The sequence below is a fragment of the Procambarus clarkii genome, chromosome 24 (assembly GCF_040958095.1).
Source record: "Procambarus clarkii isolate CNS0578487 chromosome 24, FALCON_Pclarkii_2.0, whole genome shotgun sequence".
Lineage (NCBI taxonomy): Eukaryota > Metazoa > Arthropoda > Malacostraca > Decapoda > Cambaridae > Procambarus > Procambarus clarkii.
In genome coordinates, this window is record NC_091173.1 from 11,460,070 (window position 1) to 11,472,611 (window position 12,542).

Sequence of the window (12,542 nt, forward strand, 5' to 3'; positions counted from 1 at the left end):
CCTCAAGCTTGCATCCCTTGTTGTCCTGTTCTACATTGTCCTTTAATGACTATGTTCTCTTTGATGACCAGATCAGCTTTCATTAGAATTTGTCTTGATCATGGGTCAGATTCACGAAGCAGTTACACAAGTACTTACGAACGTGTACATCTTTCCTCAATCTTTGACGACTTTGGTTACATTTAATATACAGTTTACCAGCATGAAAACTTCCCAATCAACTGTTGCTATTGTTATAATAAGCCTCCTGGTGCTTCGGAGTTCATTAACTGTTTAATAATTGTAAACAAAGCCACCAAAGATTGAGAAAAGATGCTCACGTTAGTAAGTACTTGAGTAACTGCTTCGTGAATCTGGCCCCTTATCTCCTCTGTACCATTTCTTACCTCTCAGTCTTCTTTATACTTTACTCTTCTTAGTTACAGTATGTACCTCTTAGTATACTACGAGTATCTTAGTATACCTCGAGCCTCGCAGTATGTTACATTTCATGTCTCCACTTTAACATATCGTATATTGTTGAGATCTAATTCGCTCAGTCCTCGTTCTCTAATTCTCTCAGTAATATAATCAGTCTTATGGCATACCTCAGATGTTTCTTAAGTACCGTCTTGCATTTTATCAGATGAGGTCAACATTCTGGGGACGTTTACTCTAGTACACACACATATAGTACACAGTACCTTAAATGTCTCCTTGTCCAATTTCCATAAAGCTACCGGGATATTTGCAAGCCTTGTAACGGCTACTGAAGGTTGGTATGTGTCTATAGTAGTATATCATGTCTACCGTACAGTATATGTCTATAGCAGTATATCATGTCTACCGCGTGATCTTTACCTGAACCACTTGGGCTGGACGGTAGAGCAGCGGTCTCGCTTCATGTTGGTCGGCGTTCAATCCCCGACCCTCCAAGTGGTTGTGTACCATTTCTTCCCCCTCCCCCTTGGCTCCTGACAGCTGGGTGGACAGCGCTTCGGATTTGTAGTCCTGAGGTTCCGGGTTCGATCCCCGATGGAGGCGGAGATAAATGGGCAAAATGTTCCTTTCACCCTGTTACCTAGCAGTAAATAGGTACCTGGGAGTTAGACAGCTGCTACGGGCTGCTTCTTGGGGGTGGAGGCCTGGTTGAGGACCGGGCCGCAGGAACACTAAGCCCCGAAATCATCTCAAGATAACCTCCCTCCGGTCCCATCCCAAATGCTTATCCTGACCCCTTTCCTAGTGTTATATAGTCATAATAGCTTGGCGCTTCTCCCTGATAAATCCATCCATCCATGATCTTTATCCTTTATCAGCCCTTGGCCTGCTTGTGTAGTGGCCTTGTGGTCTCCTCCCCCCCCCCCCCCACACACACACACACGCGCGCCACACTTGCTGGGGGTTGATGTCAAGTGCGCACCTTTTAGGTTCCCGTCAGGCTCTCTATAAACCTCTCCCATCCTAATTACTTTACTAATTTTTGCATCATCTGCGAACTTGGATCTTTAGTTCACTTCAGAAGATAATTACTTTTTCTTCTCTGCTCCTCACCTCATTCTTTCCTTATTTATTTGCCCGTACCTTCCTCTCTTCACGACGGGAGACATCTCCCGTCCACGAGGCTAACCATAGCCCGTGCTTCTTGCCCCGCTCCTGTGCCAGGTAAGTTACGGGCTCACCATAGCCCGTGCTACTTGGAACTTGTTTCCGAGTAGCTGAATCTATAACAACAACAACATCCTCTATTCCATCATCTCCCGTCACGCAGGGTGCAGTCGCACCTCCACAGATCTCTAGTATCAGCTAATGATACTGGTAAAGGCTCCAAAGGGCCACCACTTACGGGCTATTCATGTCCGTGCCACCTTTTGGGTGGCTTAATCTTCATCAATCAATCAATCCTCTCTTCCACGAGCCCCGCTCCTGTGGCAGGTAAGTCCACTATGGGCTCACTTGCAACTTTTCTTCCCATTGTTGTTGTTTCAGATTTAGCTACTCAAAACGAAGTGTCCATGTAGCACGGGCTATGGTGAGCCCGTGAAGCTCTTGTTCCTAGTAACTGACTCTAAAACAACAAACAACAACATCCTCTCTTCATGCCCGTGCCACCTCTTGTGTTAATCTTCATCAATCAATCGCCCGTCTTCTCTCACATGACTCGATAATGGTCCTGGGCGGACCGAAACGTCGTCGTTTCACCATCTTCTGATGTGTAGTTTGGTCATCATTCTTCATTTCAATTTCTTTCTTCATGATGCACCCATACCCATCCCGTGGGTGGCTGTGGAAAGGGTTACAGAGGCACATAATCGGTTCAGTAACTGCACCCCAGAGTTCGTTTAGCTAAACAAGTGACAGTCTTCTTCAAGTATGTTCATTAAGACAAGAAAAAAGATACATCTCAAAGGGATAGAGTAGCTTAGGCTATTTCTACTCCAATCTTGTGAAGCTAGTATATACAATCATTTACACAAATACATATACACATTGATAATCTTTTTATATCAGAAGTGATTCAACAAAAGGTTCACAACATTCACTATAGAAGGCACTTTACATCTATGGTGAGTCACACAGTTACTAGTCTTGTTCCACACCCACCCAACTGGGCGGCAGCTTTACAGTCATGTGCAGGCTGCACCAATAGTAAGCAAATTTTTAATACTTCGCTAAGATCATCATGAATGAAGCACTTTCACATTTCTTGGACTCCATTGATGGTGTTATCTCTGAATTCCGCGATTTTTTCACATTCCATTATACAATGAAGCAAAGTATGCGAATAGTTCTGCTGACAAAGTTTACATTTAGTCAAATCTACATCAGCAAATGTTACAAACTTCCAGAGGTACTTGTAACCGAGCCTAAGCCTAGCAGTGGTAACATCTAGAAGTCAGCTAACCTTAATGGATGTAGACGTGCGGTTCTTCCTGCATAATAGAATGATGATAGAGGGAGTAACTGGTGTGAATTTCACTTTGCTTCAAGTCTATGAGATTTTCAAATGTTTATTCAATTAAAAATTCAAATGTTTATTCAGGTAAAGTACATACATACAAGGTGTGATATAAATATTGATGAATTTATAGATAGAGCTAGTACACACAATGCCTAAAGCCACTATTACGCAAAGCGTTTCGGGCAGGAAAAACACTAAAGACTAAAACTTAATACTAATTGAGATTAGAGTATAAAATGTGTTGAGATTTTGATGTTTTGTCATCAAAATTTTGTTGATGTTCGCGAAATATTACTGCCCTCAGGCTGCTCAAAGGCAGTCCAGGATGGTAATCAATTCCCTCTTTATGAGAAAAAGTCTTGGTTAATTCACCAGTTCTATCATGCATTCGGAGATCAATATGGGAAGGAATCCACAGGAGACAAACTCTGACTCCGTTATTGATTATTTCATTTTATCGGTGTCTAGCTTCAGAGACAAGCACGTCACAGTTATGCCTTGGGGAATTGAGGGTTGTCAATGATGACAAAGAGTCACTTACAATTAGGGTGTCAACCTTGGATTCATATACGCGCTCGAGTGCAAGGATTATGGCAACTAATTCTGTTTGAAGAGTAGATGCCCTGTTATTTATACCCGCTCCACACTCGTAGGAGAAGGAACCATCTCTCTCTGTCACAACAACGGCACTTCCAGCTGCACCATAGGGCTGGTGCAAGGAGTCATCAGTGTAAATAATTTGGGAAAGGGAGCGCTCTCTGACCAAAGCATCAATTTGGCTTAAGGCATTGTACTTTGCTTCTTGTCGAAGCAAGGCTTCAGCCACGTTATTGTGACTCATCATCTGCAAATAATTTTAGATTTTTGTGGAATACTTCCATACGGAAAGTCAGGTTTGCACACCCATGGCAATGCAATAAGGTTACTCACGAACCACATGCACCCATAATTTCCCAATAGTAACACATAATGATATAATTGAAGTCGTTTAAGGCCACAGATCGTGGTCTTGATTTTATAATCTTGGAAAGCGATCATCAGTCAGTTTTCACTTTATGTTTTTGCGCTGAAATTACACTAAACTTTAATATAAATTCATTGAAAGTTACTTTGTTATAATGTAGAGAAAGATTCCTTTCATTTTCATCGTTGTTATGATTATATTAGCATGTTACCTGACTTCAGTTGTTATTAATCATGTTTATTAATCATTTTTGCACGAAACGCATTGCGTAATAGTGGCTTTAGGCATTGTATGTACTAGCTCTATCTATATATCAATCCATTAATGTTACATCACTTGTATGTATGTACCTTACCTGAATTAACATATTTATTTATTTATATTTATGTCTCCCCCCACCACAGGCCTGCAGCAACGAGCGGGCGTCAAAGTTCACCACTTTCGTCAGGACGAATCCCTCAGAGATTTATGTAAGTTAGGCTCTTCCTCATTTTAATATTTTGTCAAATGACTTTAATTCTATATTTAATATGTTGAAATATATACAAAGCCTACAAATTATAGAATGTTTGATTTTTAATACTGTATAATTTGTTTTAAACAGTTTGTACCCATATCTTATATAAGTTAGGTTTGTCTCAAAAGTTGTTGTTAAACAATTTGGCGGCTCGTATTCCAGGGAAAATTAAGATTAAAGACTTGCCTGAAATGCTATGCGTGCTAGTGGCTTTACAAGAATGTAAAAACGCTTATAGCCGGCCAAAGGCGCATTCATTAATTTTAAAGTGCTGCGTATTCAAACGTGATATTTTCTCAAATATAGCCTAATTTTATTATATACAGTATTAGAATGTGTTGAATAGTTAGGTTTAGGTTAGGTAATTATGTTCTGTTGGCAATTATTGGTATAGTATTTGCAGTATGAATGAGATGCAGTTTGAGCAGAGGATGTGAGTGAAGCACTGTTCGAGAAGAGTACATACCCCCATCAGTTCAGTGTTGAGTCGCGTGTAAATTGTTTTTCGTTCATAAACGGGATTTGGTGGCTGGATTAGCGAGCAATTTACTTTTGTTGATGAAGTCTGGCTGATGCTGGGGAGGCCCATTGTCTACCTGAAAATGCTCCATGTCAGAGTGGCAGCTCTGTCGCAACTCTAGCTGTCGGAAATCACAAAGCTGCTGAACTGGGAGTTTGGGCAGTCCAGTGTCCAAAATGAAGAATCGCGTGCTTGCTAAGGCGAGCAGGGCGGTGTTAGGATGGCCTCATCTTTACCATCAAGACCTCACTCTCTTTTTCCGTGTAGAGTGAGCCAGATATTGGTTCTGGCTTCTAGTAGGTGATGGATGGATCTCAGAGGTCTGTGTTGGGCTAAGGCTTAGGGGTACCAGAGATGAATAAACTCGAGGAGCTACTGGAGCACCAGAAAAAAAGCCTTTCATTAATTCAACTCCTGGTTTGTATCGTGATACATGTTGACTTGCATTGTACAATACTGTATACACTATACAGGTGTACCATTATTGGTGACATGATGCCTGTCAGACCTCTTGATGTCTCTATAGTGAAAGGTGAGGTTATCCATGTCTCCACTTTTCGTATTTTAAGGTTATTTTATGATATTTGTTGCAGGAGTGCCAGATTGAGCTACAAGTAGCGAATTGGGCTACTTTTGAAAGCTCCGCGCTCCCAATTTTTTAATTTCGCTACTTGCGACTTTTTGGGCTACTTTAAAAGCAAGTTGGGCTAGTAATGTTAAACTAAATGATGATTATTTATACTTTTATAATGTAATGTGTACAAATCACAGCTGCGTCAAACAGCCTGGTTGACTAGACCACTTACCACAGGAGGCCTGGTCAGAGACCGGCCCTCTGGGGACGTTGATCCTAGGAACCTTTGAGAGAAAAAGTAACCGCAAGGCAAAGTAATCCTCCCCAGGGGCCATAGATTTCCCAACCTTAATTGTCGTTAATACTTCATCCCGAAAGTTACATCTGGTTCTACAGATCTTCATTAAAGAGAGAACGTTATCTAGAAATGTACAGATTGATAAATGATGGGCAACATCCTTTACAGTAAATACCTTTGTCAGGAAGACGATGGTTGGCAAGGAGCGGTAGTGTAAAGTGGCTGTTAGATCAGTGGGATTCTTTAACAACTCATTACCAAATCACTTCTTGCTCTTGTGATAAATGTGTTACAAGGCAACTTTTTCAATGGACTCTGATCCCCCAATTAGCTATATTTCACATTTCTCAGACCAATCCTAAATCTTTTTTAAAGTATGAATTGACTTTATCAAAAAGACGAAGCAGATCAGTGTAGCCTTCACACTGTCTTAGAAAGCTTCACTCTTGGAATACTCGGAAGAATCGTGCATTCTCATCATGCAAAGCTTCATGTTAATTTGGACTACAATTACATATGTCTGCCTCTGGAGAAAGTGGACTTTGGTTACGAATTTTCAACACTTCTGGCAACTAACAGACAAAACAATTTTATAACCCAGGAAAAGTTTCAAAATATTCAAGAAAGATGCCATAATATTTAAGTGAAAGCTTGCAAAGAGCGTCTTTCTCGTATTCCAAGTAATGCTGAAACTTTCAAAATCGTGTAGTGTACTCTATATATTAAAATATATTACTTTGAAACCTGTATCAGTCACTAAACAAAAAATTGGGCTACTCTTATTGCAAATTCGCTACTTTTAGACCCTCAGCTTGCTACTTTCAGCAATTTGGATCTGGCAACCCTGATTTGTTGTATCATGAGATGACCTAGTGGCCACAATATTCAGGAGTACAGTTAATTCAGTGTTGAATTAACATTACTCTGGGATATTGTGCCCACTGGGGAGCAAGCTTTGGATTTCTTCCCTTGATTGGCTATAAAAAATACCTTCTGTAGTTAGCAAAGACATACTTTACCTATACAATGTAAATTTAAACTAGGTTGGTAAGTTTATAACTTTGTGACTGCAACTATTTTGAGAGCCGACATGTTACGGTGTACAGAAATACACATACTGTACATAAATATGCATGCATATACAAAGCTAGTTTTAGTGGATAATTATAATTAGTAATGAAATAAAGTTAGGTAAGGTAATCTCTTTATGTATGTACCTTTACCTAAATAAAAATTATTATTATTATTATTATTGTTACAGACCTAGATATTTACCAATCTGTTACCTTGCAGATCATCAAGACAACTGTAGCAACACTTCGCCACAATAACTGGAATAAGTTTTCCATCATTTATACGGAAGATAATCACAGCATGAAGGATACCTTGATAGTGGAGGCTGAGAAGGAGAACATGACCATTAATCATCAAATATTATACAACGTGGATCAACTCCCTTTTGTCTTGCAGGAAACCAAACATTCCACAAGAAGTAAGTTAGATAAGGGTCTTTGACAGAGAGAGAGAGAGAGAGAGAGAGAGATGAGGAAAAAGATAAAAAGGGGAGAGGGAAAACGAGGGATTAGGATAAGGATTTGGGTTGGGACGGGGGAAGGAATGGTGCCCAACAACTTGGACAGTCGGGGAGTGAATTCTGGCCTGCATGAAGCATGACCGTTGCTCAATCATCCAGCTGGGTCCATAGAATTGCCCAAATCTACCCAAATGTACCCAAATCCTCCTAGCATTACGTAAGTAATGAAGAAAAAAATATGGTATATTTACTTATTATAATGTTGGTGCTGAACGCAGAACATGATCAAACCTATTTTTACTCTGAAATAATCTAATTTCATAAAGAAATTAGAAGTAAATATGTGAGAGGAGACGCCATAGGAAGTCGACAGTCCAAGCGACAATTTTGTGGAGCGACTTATCCTAGATATATGGTCGCCTGGAGTGTGTTTGCTGCCGTATCAGCCTCTTATACACAGTGATCCAGTCATTGCACTCCTTGGCTCAAATTGTCGCAAATTTAATTGGTGATATTAACAAATAGAATGTGTATTTATAATAATATCTTTCATAAACGGCCACTAAATATTTAATATTTATTTAAAAACGTGTCTGGAAGTTAAATCAACTCTACAGGACAATAATTTTGTTATATAGATACTAGCGTTATCCGTTGGTATGCGTTCGCTATTTAAACTACTCGTGTCCTTTTCGTTCATAGAACACCGAACCCTACACGCCCTCTGATATATTGCTTAATTTACAAAGATTCACAAATAAAGGTTATATTTGTATATGTTATCTGAAAGGCAGAGATAAAATAATTTTTGTGAATCCATCACAGAGATTATACCTTATTATAGACGACAAATATTCATATTTTAAACGAGGCTTCTTGGCCGACGCTCTCCCTATCGATGGGAACTATGATCTTTCGAAGATCAATGTTAATTTAATCTAGATATTGTAATAAATGAAGTTTTCTATGTCATAATAAAGACAGACATATAAGCTGCATGTTAATACTTTAGCATAAATATAACTCAAGTGAAAGTAAAGATATATGCCTTTTTATAGTTACGTGATGGCTACTTCAGGGACTGTGAAGGCCTGCAAACAAGCCAGTCAATTGTGTAATTCATTTGCATATATGCAAAGTAATATTAAAGGTCTATGTTTCAGCATAAAGACAGATGTAGATGATAATGTGACTACATTTCAAGGAAAATATATCTTAAATGAAAGCCAAGATATGGTCAGATAAATAGCAAATACCACACCATCGCCGGTGTCCGGACACATGAAAACCTCCAATGCATCAGTATCCTGCCAGGCAGGTAATACAGGCTTCACAATTATGAAAAATTATGTAATTCAGAGAGATGCGTTGATAAACGTTAGTTTTATATTTTAAATACAGATATAAACTTTGTTTTCAAACATTTATTGTAACAATATCTCAAGTTTAAGAACCAAGATATATTATGGATTTAACAATTATCTATAAAGCTGCAATGCTACCTTAATTGTGTATGATCATCATCATATATGTTATCTGAAAGGCAGAGATAAAATAATTTTTCTGTATATGATGTCTGTATATGATGATCATCATCATATACAGACAGAAATTAACTTATAAAATGTTTGTAAGTTTAATACACAAAAGAGAGGTAAATATAGACATATGTTAATTATGATGCATGATCGCTTTTAAGAACTTAATTATAAACCATAATATTATAATTACAATAATTCATTGTGTTGGGGAACAGGAAGCCAGAGTATATTCATACAGTTAGGCTTTTATCAAGGTCATCCCTAAGGTCGAATTACTGACCCTGCCCAGGATGCAACCCCACAACAAGTTGACTAACTCCTGAGTACCTACTTACTGCTAGGTGAACAGTCACATTACGTGAAAGGAAATGTACCCAACCATTTGTGGGAACCGACCTGTGAGATTTATATTTATTTAATTTATATGAATTTATATTTACGTTAATTTATATACTTCGATAGCAATTTGTATGATGTTAAGTGGACTGTATTTCTGCAATAATCTCAATCTCACAAATCGATCCTCTACACATTAGGGGGGTTTATATTAATTAAATTTATATATATGCAGCCAATCAAACTACAGTATTAGACTACATACATTGAAGAGGTTCCTTATCTTATTTGTACAGCAGGTATAACCAGGATGTAGACACCACATTTTCCCTCTTTGAGGTAGCTTCCATCACCCTGGTAACTGATGTACAAAGCATGCTTCCTCGTCTTGACCTGTCAAAAGGGCGCTAGCTGTAAAGCCAGATACCTATATATGGCAAGCTATATCAGAGAAAACACTGTACATGGAACAATAAAGACCTGGCTTAATTACCTTTAGTTTGAGGCTATCTCGTGCTCTAACCGGCTAACCCTACCCAATGACATTAATGGCCACTAATGATAGATAATGGGTTTCGGAAAGAACACTTAACTTGATTTGTTGACAGCGTGTTGATAATGGTACACCTTTGGTTTCCATAACACTACGTCCAAGTAAAATTAACAGGAGCCATATTTGCTCCTGTGAGCCTCTGGTCTAGTATAAACAATGGCAATGTCTAACACTCCATACTATTGACGCTACTGGCCGACATTGTCCAGATATGATAGGAGCCGAATTTGCTCCACGCGTCTCGGAGGTGACACAACAATGGCTGCCCCTCCTTCCTCACTGACGCCTGGCCTACATTGTCCAGATGTCAATAAGTGATAGAAGGGTCACATTTACTCTACTTTAATACTGATAATTAAGTTAATTTATATGAGATGTTTTATGATGGTAAAGTCCAAAGACTAATGTATTTAAGAATAATTCCCAGCAGAATAGCTGGTGAATTTATAATGGTATGTGGTGATGATATCCCGTTTTCTTTAGACGGTAATTCCACTACAAGTTACGTTTTCTATGGGTTAACTTGTTTATACAACACAGCTATTATCTGTCTGTATGATATATTAAATGGTGTCGGATTTTCCGACACCATTTCTGTTCCGCCCAGGATTCGAACCCGGAATTCTCGATAGTGCGTCAAGAATGAACACAACTGTACTACTGGGGCCCTATATATATGATGATATGTTCTATATCATCAGAAAATTGGAAGCATAAAATATATTTGCGAATATTTGTCATTAAGTATTTATTTTGGAAACAGAGGTGTATTTTAGTTACCCTAATATAGAGCACGGATATCATAGACTCATCCTGTGAGCGGTAGTTTATTGTGCACCTATACTCATCCTGTGTGTCTTTGTTTACGTGCACCCTATACTCATCCTCTGTGCAGTAATTTATTTTGCAACCCATACCCATCCTGTGACCTGTACTTTATTGTGCAACCCATACTTATCCTGTGCCCTGTAGTTTATTGTGCACCTCATACTCATCCTGTGAGTCATATGGCATTGTGCAACGTGGTTACCTGGTTGATACCTGGTTGATGGGGTTCTGGGAGTTTTTCTACTCCCCAAGCCCGGCCAGAGGCCAAGCTTGACTTGTGAGAGTTTGGTCCACCAGGCTGTTGATTGCAGTGGCCGGCAGGCCCACATATCCACCACAGCATGGTTGGTCTGGTACTCCTTGGAGAAAATGATCTAGTTTTCTCTTGAGATGTCCATGGTTGTTCCGGCAATATTTCTTATGCTCGCTGGGAGGATGTTGAACAACCATGGACCTTTGAGGTTTATACAGTGTTCTCTGATTGTGCCTATGGCACCTTTGCTCTTCATTGGTTCTATTCTGCATTTTCTTCCATATCGTTCACTCCAGTATGTTGTTATTTTACTGTGTAGATTTGGTACTTGGCCCTCTAGTATCTTTCTCATGTATATTATTTTTATATTTTCACCCTTTCTCATTGTGTGAATCTTTGTTTACTTTGCTCTCCATACTCATCTTCTGTGCGATAGTTTCTTGTGCAACCCATACCCATCATGTGAGTGGTAGTTTATTGTGTACCCTATACTCATCTTGTGAATATAGGGTTCACAGTGAGTTCATTTGTACTTCATATTCATCATCAAGAAGTGTATTTTACCAGCATTGTAATATAAATTAAGAATAAAGGCTTAACTGGATTATGGACCCATAATCAAAATAAGTGCCATCACTAATTATCATGACAAACTGTCTAGGTTCCACTTCCGCCTTCAACAAGCTGCCGCCGGAGGTGGGTATAGTTTATTGTACACCCCCGCACTCCCAGCCCTGGGAAGGGGGGCATTGGAATGTGGACATGAAACCATTACCTTCCCCCACTCCTCCCCTGTTAATAATAACAAAAATTAAAAATAATAATATTAATAAAAATAATAATTAAACAACTTACTGTCATACCCTAGTGCTTGAATGAAGGTGAAGGAAAGACCCAATAAATGTAAGTGAAAAACCAAATTTTCGTTGGGTGAGCTGGCAGGTGAGCACTACCTGCCAGCTCACGTAGTTATGAACGCTTACATAGTCATGAGTTATTTTACTTGCTGTTTCCAATGGGGTGTAGGCAAGTGAACAGTTATTGTATTACTGCATATGTTAATGTTTGATGCTTGTTGTGGATATGGTAATAACATAGTTGGAAGTGTGGGATCCCTTGAATGCATGATGGGTTAGATCAGGCAAAATTTAACTTTATGTTTGGTATATTTTAACATTGACAGTTTTTTTTTATTTCAACACATATTTTTTCTCCATAGTTTATGTGTTCATCGGGCATCGTAATTCAGTAAATAATCTATTGACTGTGATGGCCATGACCGGAATATTCAAGCCAAAGGAGAGAGAGAAAAAATATCTTCTCCTGTTTGTAGACCGTGAGGAGTACATGCCAGATGATTGGCTTAGCTACATATGGGGTAAGTGTACAGAAACATAATCTATATCTTGAAATAGTATTTCACACAGCTCCTCAAGGCACTACACTGATCTTTCACCTTAATTCTGATGTTGTAGTATTTTGTAATAACAATTTCTTTACTGCCTCAGTCATTAGGTATGAAAGAAGGTCAGTGTATCAATGTCACAAAACTTTTGAAAATAATTCGCCATTTTCCTAAGATATAACACCCCAAAAGTGCTCAAAATTAAGTAATTTTTTAACTCTGTTTTTCTGGACAATTTGAACATGGTGCATGTCTTTCCTGACCACTTCTGCATCAAG

General features: G+C 38.8%; 1 protein-coding gene across 1 annotated transcript in view; it reads left to right on the plus strand.

The window, feature by feature from the left end:
* LOC123761727 (receptor-type guanylate cyclase Gyc76C) overlaps positions 1–12,542 on the plus strand; it is a 321,982-nt gene that overhangs the window by 212,448 nt on the left and 96,992 nt on the right. The window contains 3 exon segments of the mRNA XM_045747876.2: positions 4,310–4,375; positions 7,108–7,306; positions 12,079–12,237. Of these exon segments, the coding sequence (XP_045603832.2) occupies positions 4,310–4,375; positions 7,108–7,306; positions 12,079–12,237 (424 nt within the window).